This window comes from Mercenaria mercenaria, unplaced genomic scaffold (genome assembly GCF_021730395.1).
Source record: "Mercenaria mercenaria strain notata unplaced genomic scaffold, MADL_Memer_1 contig_822, whole genome shotgun sequence".
NCBI classification, from domain to species: Eukaryota; Metazoa; Mollusca; class Bivalvia; order Venerida; family Veneridae; genus Mercenaria; species Mercenaria mercenaria.
In genome coordinates, this window is record NW_026463729.1 from 2,687 (window position 1) to 26,234 (window position 23,548).

The window sequence follows — 23,548 nt, forward strand, 5'->3', positions numbered from 1 at the left end:
GAACCCTGGTAGAGGTGGTGGTACTGAAAAAAATGACACAGTTTCTAGTGGCGGCAATCACCAGGCCTTGTGAGCCCTCATGGCTAGACAATCAAGGATAAATTCACTGTTGGTTCTCCAACATGATTTAAAGGCAATGCCCCAGTCTGATTGAAGAGCAATACCCTAGCGAGCCATTGATGTTTAATGGGGTTGCTAGTTTGAAGACCAGAAACCTTTGGAAGGAAGTGGCCTCCAAACGTCACAAGTGTCGTCTTTTAGTTATAATATTCCCCGATAGTATTACTTTAACTCCGACCTTAGGTTCCCTAGAAACGAGTTGAGTATCGAATGACTGAATATCAAACTGGGCTTAAGTCTAGCATAAACTTGTCAAGGACTTTAGTGGAAGACAATGGTCATGACCATCACCCGTAAAGTTTGAAGTCCGATATTTGCAATCAAAAGAGATACTTTTGTAGGAACCCGCCTTAAGATTGGACATCTAATGTACCATTTTGCACCTTATTTTTACCTACTAGAGTTACATCAATTTCACTTACAGGATATCTAATTATGAGGCAGTTCCTATAATTGTCTTTTTGAACAAACATTAATATTATACAGCCCTGTATTAAAGAAAGTCCCTGTATTCCGGTCATGACCATTATTCGATATCAGCTCCATAAATGCTATATCTAAAGGGTATATCTACTTGAGGATACAGTCGAGATTGAAAACACGTTGGATGGAGTCTTTGATGATGAATGAATCTACTGCACATTCATAACAATCACATTTACAACAAATAGCAGTCAACAAAATATACAATATGTGTGCATAAACATGAACTTCTAAATATAGTAATATGTCTGTTTCAAATTTAACATTATAGTGCACTTAGTTTCCGGAAATGTCTGTATTTACTGCAAGTATGTAACTACAATGTGCTAAAATAACTGACATATAAATATTTAAGTGTTTAAAAGAAGTTTGTGTGCGTAGTGTTCTCATGAAGATGTAATCATGGGCCATGAAAATTAGGTTCTAGTTTCATAGTTTGATTGTTAAATGTGTGTGTTTAAAACTGAATGCAAAATATTTTACAAAGATAAAGTATTTGTTAACATAACAGAATACATGTAAATGTAATTTAAAAGTTTGTATGTTAGGTAACGTAAATTGTAACGTAGATAGTTTTATTAAATACATTTGTTTAAAGTTAAAATACAAAGCTACTAGTATGTTAAAACATGTTTTGATTTGTAAATTTGCTTTTAAAATGATAAAGTAGATTTAAAGTAACAAAACACAAGTATTTGTGTTCGGAAATGTAATTTGTGAGTTAGTTTATATAAATGCATGTGTTTTAAGTTAAACCTACAGTTTGAAATGCAAAACTATACTGTTAAAAACAGAATTGAATTGTTATTTTCAAATGATAAAGTATGTTTTAAAGAAACTGAAGACACGAACTATAATTTGTATGTTTTGTAACGTAAAATGTAACGTAGAATTAAATTTAACATATCTTACAAGTTAGAGGCTTGTTGATAAATGTATAAATAGTTGTATACTAATTAACTAAAATGTGTTAATATAAAATTGATATTGACATTTAAAAAAAATCATTTATCATGAATTGTGTATGATTGAAAAATAACACATTTTGGAAGAATGACGTTACATTTTAAGAATCGTTAAAACTCGACTTTCTCTTAACTTATATTGGCAATCTATATATCATTGTTTTTGTTGAACATTTTAATGGTTACTTCATTTTTGGAGTATCTGGTCATCTAAATTTGCAGTAAAAACTATATGCCAAAAAATGTTTTCTTTTTAGGATAACGTATCTTTTTCAAATATATTTTTTCTTTAACATTACATTTTAGACATTGGAATTTAATCAAATTGCAGCTTCTAATATACACCTTGAAATAACATATGCAAACTTGAAATGATTTACTAACATAATGGTACAATTTGTCTTTAAAAATTAATAAAACATTATAGGTTTTGAGGGTAACGTATTTTAAAGCATGGTTGCGGAGAAACGCCCCGCTAGCCAGCGGCGAACTGTTTCTGCCACACATTAGGGTTTCAAAAAAATATAGTCCACACAATTTCCCTTGTTGGGGTGGGGGAAGCAAACCCCCTTTTGGCTCATGGTCTAGTAAATGTGGTTATTCCGGCCAGGTACCCATCTGAAATAATGTCTGGAAGGTCACTTGGGGTCTTTCTGCATTATGAAAAGCTGGAAAGTCGACTTATAATTGTATCGGCGTGACGTTGAACCCCATAAAAATAAAATAAATATCCGGGAGAAAATGTTATGGATCTTACGGAGTAATTGCATAAAACAGGTATGATTAGATATTTATGTTATGTCCACTTATTGAATTAAAGTATTTGAACATTGAAAAGAGTACTTCTCCATCCGGGCACGCTGTTATATTGAAGCAGGCTTCGTTGTTTTTCAAATCCGTACAGGAGTAACACAGTAGAGCATCGTTCCCTGTATATGCAAATCAAAACAATATGTAAATAGATTCACTCTACAAATGATATATATAAGATATATGACAGGCTCGCTCCGATCATGTCTCATGCTCATCAGATGTTATGCAATGTTCAACCCCACTTGCTTTTGTTTACGTCTGTTGATGAGTATTTATTAGATAAGGGATGTTTAGGTCGGATCTAGACATACTTGACAAAAACACTAAAGTATCAGTAAAGATACCCGTTTTTCGTGAAAATAAAAATCTCCAGTTTTCCATTTTTTGAGCATAATTCTAAATGAAAATTCTTAAGTGGCTACAGCATTTAAAAATCTATTCTGGCTGAAATCCTGTTTAGGCAATATAACGTTTGCTCTTTGTCCCTTTTGTGCCCAACCAAAAATTGTATCAGATTAGAAACACAAATATCGCATGTAGGACAATTTGTTATGCGTGTTGCATATTTACTTTAATTTATACAGTAGAAGTCTCCCATTTTTCTTTTATAGAAAACTCTCTTTGAAGTTTCCAATGCAAATGTGCTATTGCTTTTAGCATGTAATGTTCATGAAAAGCAATCTTCTTAGTGGCGGAAAGTGAGATTTAAATAATTTTTTTGATTGTCAATAACTTTGAATTTTTGAATGAATTTTCAAATTATGTGGTACAATCATTCGATGTGTCGCCTGCTAGATTCAACGATTGTCAGCTCGGAGGTTAGTGTCAAAATAAGTTGTCAACATTTAAATATTAATTTTCTCCTTATATGCAATTTTATTTTTCATGGATTGAAGCTCACATAACTCATCATAACAAGATGATATGTGTAATGTATGGCTCAAAGATCAATGCCATATATAGAAGCTCCTGATAAACTATATTTATGAAACCGACTTACTACGTCATTAAAAGCGTACTATTCAAATCGCGGTCATGTTAATGTATAATAAACTCTTTTTATGTCTCCGGTGACGAGAAACTCGACACCTATAGTTTCCATCCAATTCATATAATACTTGGTATACACCATCAAATCGCATACTTTTTGCCCTTTTTGGACTTCGAAGTATTACTTTGTTAGAACATTCTGTTCCCGGTTCATTGTGGATATGGCTGGACATGCGCAGTTTGTCGGGACTTTTCTGTCCAGTTATTGTTTAGGAGTTATTGCCCCTTTTAAGATTTTGAAGCAGCAGGAAGGTGTGAATTCAAGTCCTACAGTTTCCATCCAATTAAAATGAAACTTGGCATACATTGTACACTACCAACACGAATTGGACATGCGCATTTTCCGGACTTTCATGGTCGATTATTTGGTCTCAAGTACATTGTTGTTTAAGTACTCAACCCCTACTGTTTCTTTTCAATTCATAAACAACTTTTTAAGCTTCATAAACATCAAGTACACATGCTATGTTTGTGTTCAATTGTTTAAGTTATGTCGCTTTTAGCTCATCTGAACATTGCTCAGGTGAGTTATTGTGATCGCTCGATGTCCGTCGTCTGTCTGTCTGCCAACATTTAGCTTGTGTATTCTTTTGTTTGTTTGTTTTGGGTGTAACGCCGTTTTTCGACAGTATTTCAGTCATGTAACGGCGGGCAGTTAACCTAACTAGTGTTCCTGGATTCTGTACCAGTACAAACCTATTCTCCGCAAGTAACTGAGCTTGTGTATGCGATAGAGGCTGTATTTTTCAACTGATCTTCATGAAATTTTGTCAGAATGATAACCTTGATGAAATCTAGGCAAAGTTTGAGAATGTATTATCTGCGTGTCAAAAACTAGTTCACTAGGTCCAATCAAAGAAAAACATTGTGTATGCGATAGAGGCTGTATTTTTCAATTGATCTTCACAAATTTTGTTCAGAATGATAATCTTGATGAAGTCTAGGCCAAGTTTGAAAATGTGTCATCTTGGGTCAAAAACTAGGTCATTATGTCAAATCAAAGAAACACCTTGTGCATGCGATATAGGCTGTATTTTTCAACTGATCTTCATGAAATTTTGTCAGAATGATTACTTTGATAAAATGTAGAAGAAATTTAAAAATGTGTTATCTGGTGTCAAAAACTAGGTCACTAGGTCAAATCAAAGAAAATCCTTGTGCATGCGATAGAGACTGAATCTTTCAATTGATCTTCATGAATTCTAGGTCAGCTTTGAACATGGGTCATCTGGGGTAAAAAACTAGGCCACTAAGTCAAATAAAATAAAAACATTGGGTATGTAATAGGGGCTGCATTTTACACCGGATCTTGATGAAATTTAATCAGAATGTTTGTCTGGATGAAATCTATGGTCAAAAACTAGGTAACTAATTCAAATCAAAGAAAAAACTTATGTATGCGATAGAGACTGTATTTTTCAATTGATCTTCATGACATTTGGTCAGAATGATAGCCTTGATAACATTAAGGTCAAGTTTAAATATGGGTCATCTGGGGTCAAAAACTAGTTTGCTAGGATAAACCAAAGAAAAACGTTTTGTATGCGATAGAGGCTGTATTTTTCAATTCAGGTTTAGAAATTTGGTCAGAATGATTGCCTTGATCGAATCTAGTTCAAGTTTGAATGTAGATTATCTGGGCTCAAATACTAGGTAACTAGGTCAAATTGAAGAAAATACCTGTTTACACTTAAGAGACCACATTGGTCCAATCTTAATGGTAATTGGTCAGACGATATGTTTCCATGAAACCACTAGGTCAGACATGTTTATACTGTTATCGTGTGTTTCTCAGATGAGCGACCTAGGGCTATCTTGCCCTCTTGTTTACTTTATATCATTACTGAATCTGGCAATTTCAGGAGACTTGTGTCATACATTGTCAACACCATTATTGTTCCTTTCGTAGCACGATTATGCATAACTAAGTACTGGTAATAGATACTGTAATTTGTGTAGACATGCATGAATTTGTAACAGTGCAAAATAAAACGGTCAATTATAAGTTACTTAACGTTGATGTCCCTTATTATTTAAACAACCACTTACAGAAGAATTGTGCGTGTGCCTGCCTGTGTTCGTGCGTATGCGTGCGCGCGCGCGTGTGTGTGCGTTCAGGTTTAACGTCTTTTTCAACAATTTTTCAGTCATAGTAGTGACAGAATCTACTTGTAGCAGTGGGCACAATGCCCAATTTTATAGTGCTGCCTCAATAGAATATCACGCCGTAGATACGTGATATCACATTCAGTCACATTACACTGACAGCGGGTAGACCAGTCCTAGCATTATTCTTTTTATGCTGAGCGCCAAGCAAGGAAGCTACTAGTACCATTTTTACGTCTTTTGTATGGCAGCCACGGATTGAAACCATGACCTTCCGCACTCGAAGCGGGTGCTCTATGATGAAGAAACCAGGGGCGGTGTGCGGTAATTTTAAAATCAGTAAAAAGTGAACAGACTTTTTGGTATCAAAGAGTAATGTTTACGAAATAAGATACAAATATATGCTCTCCTCGGCGGTTTATAATGGTTACATGATAAATAGTATTACAGGCTACTGTCTTTTGACAACAATGTTATCAGGCTTGATGTATACTACGTTTCATTTCAACTGAGTGGAAATTGTAGGAGGAGTGGAGTACACACTGTTCTGATGTAGTTGTGATATTATGTATAAGTCAAAAAAAGGCCATAACTTTAAAAACAAATAGTCGGACATGAAAGTACCAAAAATATGTTTATATATTTTACCAGATTTATGTAGCGCCATTTTCACGATAAGCACGTCCAAAGGCGCGCTACATAGCTCAACGGCCGCCACTCGGGGCGCCAAATTCACAATCTACTAGTACAAACGCAGAACGCTCTGACTATAGGGACACAAAGAGAACGCCCAAGACTCACACAGAGAGAAAGAGAAATCATCTAGGTACAGACATGTACGGCTAACTTATCCTAGCTCTTTGCGAGTACTAGTAGACAGTCTGATTCTTTAACGTGCCCGGTGTACAGCGAGGCAATCTCACCTGGGAAGAATCAGTACTGGCCTCTAAGTAAGCCAGGTAGGAGATACTTCTGAGCATCTCTAGTGTCTGGACCAGGATTAGACCCGGACCTTTGGAGTCAAGCGTGTTACCGCTAGACCATCTGGGCCACATAAAAACCTATATGGCCAAGTTCAATTTAATGTTGTTGTAATAATTTTTAAAGCAGCATTTCCTTTGACCTGAATGGAATTTTATTTACACTAGAAAATGTGACGGACGAATGGAAAAACACTATTGCATTCCTCGCAGATCTTCAACACCGGGGGAATACAAAATAGCTTCACTGTAAAATAACAATATTCACTACCTTTAATTAATATTTATAGCACATATAAATTGCGCTATACTAATACAATTCTGATCCAGTTGTAATACTAGTAAATTAAATGCCAAAATAATGAACTTTTACCAATGTCTGTTTCTAATAAATGGGAAACTAAATAACCAAGTACGCCAAATCTTACATGAACTCTATGCGAAGTCACATGATAGTCAGAGGCTGCGTCAGCTTATCATTGATAGAACTTACATAATCTAAATGGGAGTTTGAGTTGAGACATGCTAAACTAGGACTGCTTTAATCATTGCTGATTCATCAGCGACACGCATAAATGAAACTAAATTTTCAGCGAATGAACATTTTATGCTTAGGAATAAAATAAGGCATCTATGATTTTCAGTAGTGTAATTTTAAATCTGGTTAACTTAAACCTGTCCTTACCCCATCCCACTCCTCCCCCTTCAACGAGAAAAAAACATAGATAGATATCTAAAGGGAAAAGCAAACCATGTTTCACGAAATAACAGAAACATATCCTCAGCCTTTGTAAGTACAATATGAGACAAGACAGACCTCAAACATTTATAGACTCACCATGAATGACCATCGTTAGATATTATTACATACATTATAGTAAAAATATGTAACACTTACACTTGAATATGGAAATCAGGATAATGTACGATAGCACTTGATGAACTGAAAAACGAACAGTTATAACGTTCAGCAAAGCTTGTATGTTTTGAAAAATACTATATGATACAAAATAATCCATTCACATTAAATAGAGTTTTTGTTATACGAGGGCCAGTCTAGAAATAATGAAAATTTCGCGCTTCCGTAGAAGTTTCTGATATACAACAATCTTGTGATTTATCTTATAATCCTGCAAAGTTTTATTGAAAACTATCAAGGTGTTTCGGTGATATTTAGTTTTGTATCACGTAACACCACATACACTATTAAGCAAACTACATGTAGGCTGTAGCTATGAAAAGTGAACAAAAGTCTGATATAAGAGCATACATTAAAGAACGTTCTTCTGTAGAAATACCTTCAGGGTACATACTCAATAACAGAGAAAACTGTTTACAGGTGGGTACGTAAATTTAAAAATGGTCCAGCAGTCATCGAAGACAGGGTTCCTCCTGCGTTTTTCACCAAGAACGTGGGTTTAAGAAAAGTTTGTGCCCGATGGGTGCCTCACATATTAACCAAGGAGCAAATGACCTATAGAGTCTAATGTGCTTAAGAAACACTGAAACGTTCTCAAATTCAAATGGTCACACAATTTCAAAATTGTTAACATTCAATTTATTTATTTATTTATTTATTTATTTGGGTTTTACGGCGCACCAACACCGTATAGGTCTTGTTTGGCGCCATATAACCTATACTGTGTTGGTGCACCGTAAAACCCAAATAAATAAATCGTTCACAGAAGTACAACGTGGAAGTAAAGCGTGAATACCTTGAGGGGATAAACTAGTTTTGAAATCTGCACACAGACTGTAACATATTCCAGCACAATTTTCAATATTTTTAGAAAGGCCAAGTAACACATGATTGCGATCCTTGAAGAATATTCAGGCTTTACCGTCTTCGTTTTTCAACATGATTTTCATATTAGGTTAAACCTTTCATCGACATTAGGTTATACTGTGATTTTTTAAGCTGTTCGTGGTAGTGGAAGAAAAACTCATGGGCATCTCCATGCACTATTTTTGGCATAGGCGTGAAAATGGGTAAAACCAACTACCATTCGAATGCCAATTGGGTGGTTTCATCACATGAAAGTTTTCTAAATTCCATGCAAGGTTTCGAACCCAGAGTGGCGAGTGACGCAAACTTTTAAACTCAACCACGGAGGCCCATGGCCAATACGATAAGGTATTTGAGCTTCAGATACAATATAAAATCCAACCACGATAGCAATAATGTTTCAACCTTGTATAAACCCTTAATACAATTGTGCATGACAGTGTCTTATACAATGATCATCAAACATTATCAACACTTTGTGTGCAAAATGAGACCTACACAAATGCTTAATCTGCTAGGTTATATCACTTTTCAAACATTCATATCTAAAATAATAGTCTCAACATGACCAAAATATAACTCGTTTTATGTAATATTCCGGGACTCGATGTAAAAATCAGCAATTCACGTTCGATAACGTACTCTCTGTCTGCAAATTTACCATTCTTCGGTTGCTATGCAAGTCATTTACTCGTATAGTTGAATTCTGCCTAAATAGCATACGGAGATATGTTGTTGTCTATTGTAGTTACAGGCAGAATATAACAAACCCTGGTCCCTTTGAACACAGTTTTAAAATAATTAAAATACTACTAACAGAATACTCTGTGGAATTAGCTGTCTATCTTATTATATTTCTGAAATTGTACTACGCACAATATTAATAAACCTAAAAGCGACATTGTACACTAATATGACAATGATAGACACACAATTATGTTGTATATGATAACGAAACTACTACATTAGGCAAGTTCCCTGCAGTATTTTATTTGACACACGCACTTACCGTTCATACTGATGCGTCTACTGTTGCTTAAATTGTAGTGAGTTTTCATTTTAATTTATACATTTCCTGCCTTATCTTTGTAATTAGGACGCCCTGTACTTACTGGCAGATAACAGATTAAACGTCGATTAAAGTCACTTTGTTACCTAGTACACTGACCGTTTGCCCTAAACGTTTACAATAAATTATACAAGAATATCGTTATATTGGACCATACGTCCATAACTATATTTTATCTTTAACCAGTAGTTACATGCTATGTGTTGACTTCCTAATGTATGAGGTATATACAATACAATACATGGTGCCCGTAAAATAATTGATGCATCTGAATACCCTATGAAGAGCACTACGCTTTGAACACGAACTAAAGGGGTAGAATATTAATAATCCCATCAGTAGATCAATTAGAACAATAAAGGATACTTTTTATTTCCAGGAGAGTAAACGTGTGTTAACGAGAAGATAAGAAATTTGGGCTGGCTTGGCAGAAGTGCGCCTGAATGTAACATATTCTTGATCAGTATATTATGTTACAACTGATGGTCATGTAATTGTGGTCATCATTTCTTTTAGATTCAGATTTATTGCTGATAAACATTTCCTTAAATGAATCTTCATCAACAACATTTTTTTTATATTCATTCTGTGATAATGTTATTTCTTTTATGATATCATAAAATATTTTTATGCCTTTTATCAGTGAAGTCATTGTGACGTTGGATAATTTAAGATAATCATACATGCTATTTTGATATGATGAAATCAGTTGAATATATCATAAAAAGAAATATTGTAAGTCCCAAGCAAGATTTCGACCCCAGAGCGGTGGGTGACGCAAACTTTAACACTCAACCACGGAATTATTTAAAGATGCCTAAATATCAGTGCTTTATTATAATTAATTAGTTTATGAGTGCAGAAGACATCGTTAAATCATTATATATACTTTGTAGCGCATTATGTCCACTTAAAAAAGTTTACTGTTACTCAAATTCCTTGCAACCTGGCGACAAAGCTACCTGGCAGTGACCTTAGATTAAGACTTATAACAGCAAGGCCTAATTGTGTGAATAACAATAATTATCCTACTTGAATGAATACTTGACATAAACAGATCATTATTAGCTGTAATAGGTTGAACTGAAGAAAGGTAGATCTCCAGGATTCAAGAGATGCAGAAACCTCTTTTATACAGACCTATGTTTTGAGGAGAAAAGGGGGCATGATTATATTAAATCTGAACAGACCCTCAGCAGTTATCTCCTACGAACAAAACATAGGGTCTGAATACAGTCTACTTATCATTCAGCTTTGATGTGTTATAACAATGAAGAGTGATTTAATCATTTTCTACGGTAGACATTTGTGAATAATGCTCACATGCGTTGTCATATTAATGCGCACATAAAGGTAAAACCACCAACCACCGGGATGCAGAATAGATGACTACAAAGGCAAAAATGACATCATTCAACAAAAACAAGATGGACGGACAGATCGTATGAATGATATTGGTGTAAATATATGATCTATGCTAAAAACTATTAAGCATTTTAAGTATCTAATCATGTTACAGTCTTAATGTTTTACCAGCGTTTTTGTCATTGCTGTTATGTCCCTACATATTGCATCTAAGGTTTCATAGTTTTCCCGACCACCTACAACCGAAACATGAAGAACAGAATGGTCTACTTAAATGAAACAATATTACAAAATTCATTTCTAGACGAAAAATATATTTCTTGTAAAAAGAGTTTTTGTTCTTGTGCGCTGGTGCCATGTTTAATGTTCAATGTATCTAATTAGATCATATATCATGCGCAAATGTCTTCAAATATATATAAACGTTATTTTGATTATTTAATATGAGCATATTGGTATCCATACACGTAATAGCTGAATAAATTAAGGGTGTTTTAAAGCTACACCTAAAATGTCTACGAGGTTTAGATCTAGTCGATGACCGTCTCTATTCCGTCTAAACAATACAAACAGGCACAAAATAACGAAATGATAAGACTCATATAGTTATAAAAGGTACAAAACGGATACATTACATGTATCAAAACGGCACTTTACTCGACATGCAATCAATCCTGGTGTTACCTAAAACATAAAATAGCTGACTTTAAAATTATATAAAAGCTGACTTTAAAATTATATATATATAGTAGCTTTTCATGCCACGTGTCTACGGCGTGATATTCCAGTGAGGCAGCACTATAAAGTTGGGCATTGTGCTCAATGCTACAAGTAGACACCGTCGTTTATATGACTGAAAAATTGTTGAAAAAGACGTTAAACCCAAACACACACATTTAAAACTATATAACTTTCGAAATTGCCATCATAAGTCATTTCTCGAATCGAATTTTAGGCTGATTTTGGAACTTGGACATTTTGCTTGCATGCTTTCAGGAGCGTCCCGAGTGACTTAAATCTAGCCGACTTTAAAATATCAATACCGAAACGTCAGGAAATGTACCCTGAAAACACCGTCATAGGGTCATGAAATTCGAGAGTTGGGCTGATTTTGGTACCGGATATATTGTTTACGAATCAGGCTAGGTTGATCGGACATGACTAAACAGTAGCCAACTGCGAAATGGTTAGAAACTGTGTCCCGATCACTTTCCTTTTCTCCTGAACGGGATCGTAAACATTCGAGTTTGGTATGACTTTCTGGCCGAATATTTTGTTTTCAATTTACGCGAGGCCTGCTTGTGCAAACGCCTGTCTGTAAGTACTTTGCGTAACCCAATATACAAGAAAAGATTTATGATTCTTGGTCTTCTCATATGCCCATTGATCAGAAAAACTGTATAAAGTGCCAAAGCTATAGTTTAAAAAAAATCTTAACAATAAAATAACCAAGAAATACCAATTTTCTAAGTTAGAAAGGGTATTAATTCTCATACAATGCAAGAGAGTTGTGGTGCTTGGCCGACACATTTATATAATGATGATAAAATGTGTATAAAGTCTCAAAGCTGTAAATCTTATAGTATTCGTGAACATTGGTCCTAAACAAAACCAAAGTTCGACAAAACGGGAAAATATACGTCCTTAGTGGGAGATCAGAGTTCAAGCCACGAAATATGAAAGGCAATTTTGTTCTTTGAATTTCATATGTGACTTTGACCTCTGACCAACCTGATTCATTCGCATTGCGCATTGTCTCCTTGCCACTAATCTATACGCCGATTTTCCTGTCGGTACATTGAATAGTTATTAAAATTTGCTCCGTACACGAAAAATGAGGGACAAATTTGACCTTGCTGTGATCTTGACCTTTGACCTACAGACAGGTTTCATGCGCTCTGCACATTTCCTTGTTGTCTACCACCTACATGCTAAACCTGAAGACAATACCTAAAATGGTTATTAAAAAAAACAAAGACAAATATCAAACAGGGAATGCCACGCACCAAAAACGCAGCCTCCTCAAAACGAAACCCACAGCACGCAGACGTGTGCACACACACACACACACACACACACACACACACACACACAGCCAACACATTAGGACAAAACGAACAAACAAAGGAACACACACACACACACACACACACACACACACACACACACAAAGCCAACAAATCAGGACAAAACGAACAAACAAAGGAACACAGTGGGGCACCGCCTTGGAACGGTCAGTGGCAAAAAACACCACTGGGGAGCTTAAACCGGTTTATGGTGCGCACCCAACCTCACTCTTACCCCCACCATGTTCCAAAGACACGGGACAGTGTAAATAGAAGTATTCCCCTCCAGGTGAATCTCTTACACACGTAATGGAAACAAAAAGGCATGGCATGTAAAACACAAAAATGCTCGTGTATAAATATATAAAAAGCAAACCTTAAGAACCAAAAACGTATGTACTCAATGCCTTTTCAGAAGACAGAGCAACAAAAGAAACACCCTTAAGGGCCCGACGAAACAGGCCAGAAGACAAATATCAAAACAGTTCAGTCCTGGTAGGATTTATAAACTGCTTATCATAGAGTCCTCCCCCTCTTCCGTCAAACACAATCAAAGAGGGAAGCGTAGTGTCCAACTGTAAACGGGTTGAACACTAAACATGCGGTATGTCTCAAAACAGTTGGGTCGTAACCTCTTTTAATAAAACGTTTTATAATTAAGCCATGCTCTAGCCAAAATATGAAGGATAAATTTGACCTTTGTGTTCCATTTCTGACCTTAACATTCACTTACCGATCTGATTAATGTGCTCTGAATATTTTTTATCGTCACCTACCTTCATCAATATCTTGAATTGTTATTAAGTTATGCTCCGGACAAGAACTATGAGTGAACACTTTGATCTTTGAGCTCCATATGTGGACCTGACGTTTGACTTACGGTCCTTAAATGGTTATTGAGTTATGGTCCGGACAGAAAATACAACGGAAATGCAAATCAGAGTTATGGTTCTTTGTCAACAGGTTATCAAGTTTGCAAAATTTTAAAGCTATTGTTCTTAAATTATTTAAGAAAAGCGAATATAAACAAATATTTTAACCGAGAAATTCAAATTTTCTAAGTAAAAGAAGGTACATGATTCTGACAAAATACAATCGAGAGTTATGGTTTTTCCCCTACTGACTCAACTAATGTGATGAAGATGTGTGAAATAAATCATAGGTATAGATCTAACAGTTATTGAGAAAAAGTGAACCGAAGCAAAAATCTTAAGCAACGCCAGCAGCGACGTCTACGATCAAATGACAATAATAGCTCCTAAGTGTTTTTAATCAGATCAGACGTGCCAAACAAAAGTCAAGAAATATACCTTTATCAAGATGGCCTTAAATCGTCCACCTGAGTCAGACTGTATATAAAGTTGTACATGATGTAACAGTAGATACGCTGCAATGGAAACACAAATACAAACAAAAATATCGCTTACCTCAAAATTAGCAATTAAACATGCGTATTAATTTTCGATACGGCCAAATTGAGAAAACTAGCTCCATCATATTTACCAAGTAAATACAAGTTGAAAGAATTTTGCAGATTCACCACAGGATCTTATCTGTGAAAATATATTACAGAGAAAAATATTGTTAATGTTTTGTTTATTTTGGTTGCTATGACAACTGAACTACAGCATGGATAACTTATAAGTGAATGCATCTGATAGAGGACCGCTCCGAAATTCTTTTCACAAGTTCTATGATGTGTAGTTAAGTAACCTACCAAAACATTCAATTTTGGTACCTCTGGAAACTGAATCAAAAAGACAAAACAAATGTTATGTAAATATAAATAAGTTACGGTATAATTCGTTAATGGTTGTGGACATCCAAATGTTTATGTTCGTATATAATGTTATATTTTCTGACAAGATCTATGAACATGATGAAAAACGAATGTAAAATGATAAAAATTCGTTAAGAGTTGATTCCTATCTACACAAAGATATGTACACCGCGATCAACATGATCATAACATTAGGAACACATTAGCAACTATTGCTTTATCATAGCTAACTTTCAAGAGTCTAAATGTTTTTGTCTCTATGTACTCAAGACCAACCATGCCTATCGATTTATTCAACTGAAGTTATATATGAAGTGCATTAGAGCATGCCCTTTTGTTTACGCTACCTCAACATATCAATGTATATTATGTTTCAATCTTTATATGTGTCAGAAAATCTGCAAAAAGAGACCATATTTTTTTAATTTGAAATGTATAAAGCAGCATTTCATTGTCTACCTATGTCGACTTAAAATAACTTATGAATTCTTGTAAGACGAAAAATCATTGCAAACTATCATTTATACAGGTATTAAATTAATTTGCTTCGAAAAATCAGATACGCCAGTCTCCCTTCATCCAGAAAATGAACTTATTAAACATAAACAAATAAACAAAGAGCTGTAAAAATAAATATATCGGCAACTTGAAAGGCATATAGAGCAAATCTCGCCAAAAAACAACGTGACAACTGAATGAGATCTCGTTTACCGGAAGTGACGCATTCTCCATACGCCATTTTGTATGCGAAAGCAATTATTCATCGGTAAATTGATTATCACCGTATGACCACGATTCTTTTGATGGTAAGAAACGTGTACTTTGCGTCTTAAGACTATTTCACATTAAACTAATGCTGTTTTAGAAGCTGAAATGTATTTTAAATGTAGTTTAAAAGGTACAAATTGTAACTCCATGCTCGCCGATGTTTGTTTTTACTACGATAACCAATTTTTTTTTCATGTTAAAACAAACAAATTCGCGAGAGATACTGTAACGTACTTTTCGGACAAGTATAGTGCAGTCTTCCTATTAGAAAATGTGTAAGCATGTGAGAAACCCGGTCCGCTGAGGTCCTGCACGTCATGTTTACTTCACGAAGTCAGAAGAACTATTTAGTACAACGCTATATTTTGTCGTTTCTCATTAACGTCATTACATGTAATAATTTTGTACACTTCTCGTCATAGCTCATGTTTGTTTGTTGCTGTAACGTTCAACACTTGTGAAAAACTAAACCGCTGTGGGAAACATATATCTCAATGTACTAAGCAGCGTTGTAAGTAACTTGCCGCTAAGGTTCATTTCTATTATAACAGGAAAAAGCATGTATCATGTTGCAGGTCAAGTCACAAGTTACAATGTGTCACTTTTTATCTTCAAGTCCTCTTTATATATAATATGAAAGTGATACAATAACACAGATATAAACACATTACAATGAAGAGAAAACAAAAGCATGCATAGGCAAAATTATGTAACAGACAGACAATTCAATTTGCTCATAATTAAAATGATTTTAGGAAACGTGAACTTACTTTAATACATGTATTAAGATTCACCACGGTAACCGTATGATGATTTGAGTTGCTTTATACTACATGTTTATTACGGTAGTATGAATTTTCCTCCATACATGTTAAGCTTAATAAGCACATTCCGCCATTAACAAACCAATAAATAAATTATACTTGTCAAGCTTTGATCATGGACAATATTGACTTTGTCAAATTGTGCTATGTGTACATTTGTATGAATATTGAATAAACTTCTTTATCTTTCAGGACTTTAAAACACAGCCCTCATCTTGCCTGAAGCAATTTTCGTGTTACCCATTTGATAACCTTCAAGTCAAGAAAGATGTTTTCATACTACAGTTCAACAATAATATCATTTGCCAATGTCGCTATAACCTTCCATACATAGCGTGGTGTAACTTATTTTGCATGGCGCGAAGTCCATGCAGCATGTTATATCTTGTATGTATCTACAACTTCAATCCAAATGCCAAAGTACTAGGAAACAAAATGATTAGTTCATCCTCTCGACATGCACTAGCGCAAAACAGGTTTAATGAAGACAAATTGAATTAAATCTTACCGTGAAGCATTAACAATACAACGCCATTATTGACCAGGCATTGTTACCACCGTCCAATCAAACGGAGCCTGCAACATTTTCATTTTGGCGCAAATATGTTTCAAACAAAGCTCTTGGTAGTTGTATTTTCAGTTACTTAAGACAATGCTAAGGAAAGACTATCCTGCAGCATTCACCGCTTAGATTTCTCGACTGCGGAAGTGTGTGGAAGGAAGTCAACAGCTAAAAGTTTGAAAGGATAAACTAAATTAAAAGTCTTACGCAGTCTGATTACAATATTCTTGAATAAATATAGCCCATACTCGTGCTTGCCGAAACTGCTGATAAGTAAAGATATTATATATCATTTTTAGCAATAAATAGCAAAGATTTATGACCAGAAATAAACAAGCAAAATGATCGTTTTTCTCCAAAAGCCACTATTCATCCATCTAGCACGTATGAAATGAATCAATACTGTTTGCTCTTTGAACGATAGGAACATGTCATCTGAACATAGCAAAATGAAGAAAACACGACATTAACGTCATTACTCGTGCGCCTCAACCGTGATTTGTCAATGCAAAATAAAAAAACATGAACAAGTTCAGACTTCTTTTCTTGCAAAAGTATATTTCCACGAAAAGGATTTTGGCACACCAACTTAGAATTATTTAATTGTATCATATTAAGAAACTCAAATTATATTCAGTCATATTCGTTTACTATAAGAGTAATATTTAAGAAATAATAAGTTCCTTACCGTTGTTTATCGTGGAATTTATGATGGTTTGGAGTTCAGATGCGTAGTAATTAAACCACGAGGGCAAAACCATCATAAATTCCACGATAAACAACGGTAAGGAATTTATTATTTCGATTCTAACATGGTTTATAGTGGTTTATTGCCTGAACATTGTCATACTACATTTCGTGGCGTAAGCCTGTTGTTAGGAAAGTCACGTGGTATAAACATGTCGGCTGTTAGAATAACCTCCCCATTGAAATATAACACTATTTCTTTTTTATTGCTATATGCAGTTTAATGTAGTTACTTCGACCTTCTCATCGTTCAAATAAGTCAAAAAATCTATTAACTCATCTGAAAGATTAAACATCACAAAAAATTTTAATGTTAAGAAAACTTATATAGAAAGTTTTAAAACTGAAACGAGGTCAGTAAACGGCAGCCATGATCTGATGATAAGGCACGACAGGAAGTGAACAGTTTTATTGGATTAATCAAAGTTTTAACGACAAAAACGGTAAGCAGAACTTTCTTATTAAATTATTTTGCATTGTAAACGTTAACTGTAATAGTGCTCGAGGCAATGTTGCCTGTGAACATGTGTAAGGTACGACTGTCGCTGGTAGAAGACATGTTTATGTCTATATCCCTGCTGCCAGTGCTGGTGCTGGTGTTGGTTGTGACACTTTAATTTGTTGAACAACCATGCTCAGATTCTGCTTGGAGATCAAATGATATAGCCATAGCTGCGGGTTCTGATGCAGCCGGTAAAGTCTCACTTCTGGTCTCTTGACTCTTGATAGAACTAGGAGAAATGTTTTCCTGAAAAAAAAATGAAAAACCTAATCAGCTGATCAGTACAATGTTTTCTTTTTTAATTTTATACAAAATTTTAAGTTTTATTTACTTTTAAAAAAACAAAATATTTTTAAATTTGTATGTAATTTGCGACTAGATTTGGCAACCATAAATTTACTGAGATTTTGCAGCTTCATTCGCTAGTAAAAATAATTTGACATTCAGATTGTTTTATAATTTTATTTGTGAAGGAAATCTGATAATATTTATAACCGTAAAAACTTCGATAGACCAAAATATTGAAGAATAAGTCACAGTACTCGGTAATGTAAAATTACTAGTTTTATCGCTTGCGCATATCGTGTGTAGACACAGTTATCGTAAATAATATACAGTAAAAATGCAAGCATATATTATAAATTTATACAAGAAAATTTTAAGATGATAGATACTGTACCCATCTTTTATTTTCTGCTGGAATTCTGAGACAATTAAATTCAAACCCTAGGGACATAAATATGATAGTAAACTTGATAAATTAGTGAAATAACTCATTTTATTGACAGATCAGTAATTATTTAGCATTTGTCTGACTTAAAGTATATCACAGAAGTAAAAAAAATACATTTATTTTTTATAGCTCTTTGGGTGTATCAGCAATACTAAAAAATGATGATGACTTTTTTTCCAGTCTTATATATAGCAGAAAATCTGTTATTGAAAATTCATTCACGGTTCAGATATATAATCGCTTTAGTAGTTAAATTTTGGAAAACTTACTTCATTATTCTGATATCCTGCATAATTTAGGGCTTTGCTGATGCTGTATCTCTCCTCATCGGATGGTTTCACATACGAATTAAGACTGGATACATTTCTATGGCCAGTTACAGACATTATTGCTCTGCTTGAATAGCCCTTCTTATGTTGATGGGAACCAACAAAGGCTCTTACACAGTGATTTGTGTACCTTTGACTGAGACATGCTTTTTCAGACAACCTAGACATGAAACTTTGCAAAGTGTTCACACCCACAGCTTTGTTTGCGTACCAGGTTTTATGAACAGGCTGGAATTTGTCAATAGGTCGCTGAAAGAGACTAGGGCACTCTGGACTTAGCTTTGATATATACTTCAAGTAAGATCTCATCGGGCAACGTGGACCTTCGTTTTCATACAAACGTGGCTCTTTTGGATCTTCTCTATGGTCTAAACCATGATTGGTTTTGTCTGCTTCGTTGTATGACATCCTGATATATTAACGGCCCTTTGAATCCATTTTTACAACAAAGGAGTCCTTCCTAAGGTCATGGAGGCCTTCCTGGCCACGGAGGCCGAACTGACTCAGGATATCATACAGAACTTTATTCTGCAGAGTTCTTGGATTATCCTCTGAAAACAGTCCACTCTCAAACAGTTTATTTACATCATCCTCAGTAATTGGCTCTTTGTGTTTACTGAGGTCCTTTCCTTCACGTTTAAGACCCTTAACTAATCCAGACAAAACCTGATTAGAAAACATGAAGTCCCTGTCTTTCATGATATTTATTTGCCGTGACACAGGTGGTGTAGTTAGATAACGATTTATTCCTGCTCTGAGGCCAATAAGACCTGCCTTGGAGTAGTCATCACCTTTTTTTGTCTGGACTGAGGCATAGAAATTCTGTAGGATTTTGTCCAACACAGATACCTCCAACCATTCAAACTCAGTACTTTTGTAACCGGTTTCTTTCATCCAATCTGTAGAAAATTTATATATTCAAGTAGAGGTGTAATGATACACTAGTCTCACAATACAATATATACCGAGATACAGATACACCGATACGGTACATATTATAACGATACATGTCAGCATTCATGGGACAAAAAAAAAAAAACATCAATTTTACTATATTTGAAAAGTATTTGAAATTTTTCTTCCAAGTTGAAGAAAGTTTTATTTATTATAATAAACTTGTTTAGTTACTATCTTTAACATTGATTGTATTATTGTTAGCTTTTTACTGTATCGTTTCTGTATCCTGAAACAGGCTTTTCATACCATATGTGTACCAACTGATATATGATAGGTATCGTGATACAGTGAATATCTATATGTCGTTGCAATCTCTCATTTAAGTTTGAAATGATGACAAGTCATGGAAAAATATGCCCCTTTTTTATTCAACAAAACTCATTTAAATCATTTAGTTTTTTATAATCGCTATTGCATTGTTTAAAATTACCAAGTACAAATAATTTTTAAAAGGCCTTTATAGTATACAGAATTAAGGTGCATAGGAACTGATTCCTGAACCATGGTAAATCAGACAGTAAACTATAAAACTGTCTTGTTTGTATTTTAATTGAATTCTTACAAGCTGACGGAATTATGTTTATAATATAATATGCTGAGGCCTAAAAAAAATTCTTTGTTTCCGGTAACATGCTAAAAAAAATTATGGTAGGTAGGACAGGATTTTCTTTTTTTAAGGGAGACTTTTTGAAAATTATTTTTGTGTCAAAAAGTGAATACAAATAGGGGGATTATGTCTTTAGAGCATGAGTAAATTGATTTCTAACATAACTGACCATGTTTAAAGCATAAAAAGTGCAGTTTTGCAAATTTTTGTCAAAAAGTTGAAAAAATTATTCTCGAAGACCATAAAAACATTTTAGGGTCAGGGCAAAAATTTAGGGTAGGTCGGGATACCGGAAACAAACATTTTTTTTTTTACGCCTGAACTTTGATTTATCAAAATAGTAGTCAACCGGATTTTATGCGGTATTTTGACATCAAAATGGATGTCAGAACATTCTCTCACAAGACTTAGTGCGCATGTAAACTGTTGTTTATTGCACAATGTATAGTGGACGCAACTTGACACCGATGGTTGACCTTTGTATTATAATACATAATGAGGCATAACCTATTATTGAAAAGGAGTGTACGTAAAACAAGAGCTGCACGAGAAAAGGGAAATATAAATTTGTGTAAATATAAATTAGTGTATTGGAAAGCTTTAACTGATCAAATGTAAGTATATGTATTTTGATAATGCTCTGTAAACAAACTAATACCATATAAATATAGACGGATACCCTAAGCACCCTTGATTTCTAAAATGAAATAATCGATATGAATAATCAGCCTAAGGTCAACCATCGCGGTCAAGTTGCGACTACTATACAATGGTTGATTTCATTTGTTGGGGTTTTTTTTGGACAAAAAATCAGGCTGCAATAAAATTTTCAATAACTGTGATGAATTTAGATTCATAATAATTGTTTTCAAATTATCAAAAATGATTAACTGAAATTAGTTTTAGGTTTTTTTTTTTTTTTTAGTAAATGTTTTTTTTTTCCCCAGTTGACATTATTTAGCTTCCCTCCTCTCTATAGTTTAATGGTAAGAATGCTTCCTGCTGTATGTAGGAAGAGGTCTGGGTTCAAGTCCCAGTGGAGAGTTTAGCTGAAATGATATAGACTGGTCAAATTTCGGAAGAAATAAATAATCGTGGCTCAAATTTTTGTCTGTCAAGTTTGCAGGAAGTTCACCATTGTATATTCAGTGATAAACAATGTTTGAGACACCTCCATGTATTATGACGTAAAATAAATCCCGGTTCCATCATCATGCTTAATGAGCAAGTTCTAGGATGAAAATGAACACTTACTGCCTGATTTAGTTATACAACGGTTCATTGTTCAGATTCGGATATATTTAAACATTCCGGTAATGCCCTTCTGGTTCAATTCCTATGCATCTGAATTCTACGCTTATTTTTTTTTTTTTGTCAAGCAAGTGAAATCGGAATGAAATGATAAAAAGTTATATTAATGATTGATGATACCTTTTAATAGTTTAACAGCCCACTTTGTCTGTCTGTCAGTTGTTTTTTCAGTGTTCTGTGCCCGCAATATGTTGACGGAAGTTTCTGTTGCTGCTTTAAATCGCTTTTTTGGTACTTCAGTTTCAGAAGTGATTTCAGAAGCCATTGTGTCAGCTAAAGGACCAGGGACTAGTTCAGGTACATCTACTAGGGAAGATGTAGTTGTTAGTGTTTCATAGAGGACTTCCCTTGTAGCATTGTCAATGTTACTTTTACCAGTCTCAACTTTGACATAGTCTGGGTCTGGCATTTCATCGTCAAGACAGCTCATATCCTCCAAACCAATACCAGTGACTTGAGTGAGAAAGTCATTTAATTCCTTGTAAGTTGAAGTATATTTTTCAAATATTTCAAAGGTAAAAACACATTTAGTGATCCCTGAATATAGTGACTGGACAACATACTTGTAGACTGAACCGTCATAACGATAATCAATAACTCTCCAGTCTTCTTTTGACCCTCTTAACTTACAAATAGCACCTATTCTTATAATGTCCGCCATGTTTACTTTTTTTTGCAGACGAAGTAGTAGCCTAGTAGTACAAATCTGGGTCAAAATACTACATGTTTACATCACGTGACCTAAATTTTCATTCATAGTTTCATTCATAAAATTTTTAATACACGTGGAGGTAAAAAGAACAGCGGGTACTGACTATATAACGTCATTGTGCGCTATTTTAGCAACCGTTGTTTATCGTAGATTTTATCGAGATTGTTTTTGTTCTTTGTTTTAACTGGCAATCAAATCCAACCATGTTAGAATAAATATTAAAGTATCAGATAAATAGTTTTGGAAAAATCACATTTGTTGGATATATATCATGGCTTGTTTATAAATTGTATGCCCCCCCCCCCCCCCGAAAAAAATAAAAAGATAAAAAATGAAAATAAAACAAGAAAAAGAAACCCAAAGAACACGACATATACAGCAATGTTTTAACTTAATACCAATTCAATGTAGTTCAACCTCATCAATATTGTCAGAATAATTTGTATATCTGATATATTGATAACGTAACACATAAGCACAGATAGTGTTTGACTCCCTTTTCATGTCGTCATTGCTAAAATTATTGTTGGATTGCTGTATATAATAGAATTTGGGTCATTTGTAGATGATTTGGGTTCATTATGTGGACTGGGTCCCAGCTTCGCACATTATGTCGTATACAAAAGTTAAAGGGAACCAGATATTTGATAGAGCAAGTACTCGTTGTAAAACGTTATGTTTAAATTTGGACCAATCAGAAACAAGTTCTAAAAATAGCACGTCTGCTGGGGTATAAATAGGAAGATGGATGACAGAGAGCTCATTCAGTATCCAGCTGTTGAAGAAGACACATCGAGGATTCAACTAATAATTTATCCCAGTACCTTGAGAAGGAGACTATTGCAGTTACCCTGTCAGGGCGGATAAATTATTAAAAAGAAGACTTTGGAAGTTCTTAGACTAAAGAAGAGTA

The 23,548-nt window shown here is 34.5% G+C and overlaps 1 protein-coding gene and 1 long non-coding RNA gene across 2 annotated transcripts; both read right to left on the bottom strand.

Annotated features, from left to right (window-relative positions):
* Positions 1-2,139: 2,139 nt before the first annotated feature.
* On the bottom strand, positions 2,140-9,402 carry LOC128554874 (uncharacterized). Its single transcript, XR_008369719.1, has 3 exons — positions 9,313-9,402; positions 7,416-7,460; positions 2,140-2,497 (listed from the first exon to the last, which is right to left on the bottom strand). It is a non-coding gene; the product is annotated as an uncharacterized LOC128554874 (long non-coding RNA).
* Positions 9,403-17,937: 8,535 nt separating this feature from the next.
* Positions 17,938-22,741, bottom strand: LOC128554873 (uncharacterized). The gene is made up of 3 exons (XM_053536190.1): positions 22,044-22,741; positions 18,989-19,947; positions 17,938-18,232 (listed from the first exon to the last, which is right to left on the bottom strand). The coding sequence occupies exons 1-2, from the start codon at positions 22,582-22,584 to the stop codon at positions 19,466-19,468; spliced, it is 1,023 nt and encodes a 340-aa protein (XP_053392165.1). The 5' UTR covers positions 22,585-22,741; the 3' UTR covers positions 17,938-18,232; positions 18,989-19,465.
* Positions 22,742-23,548: the final 807 nt, after the last annotated feature.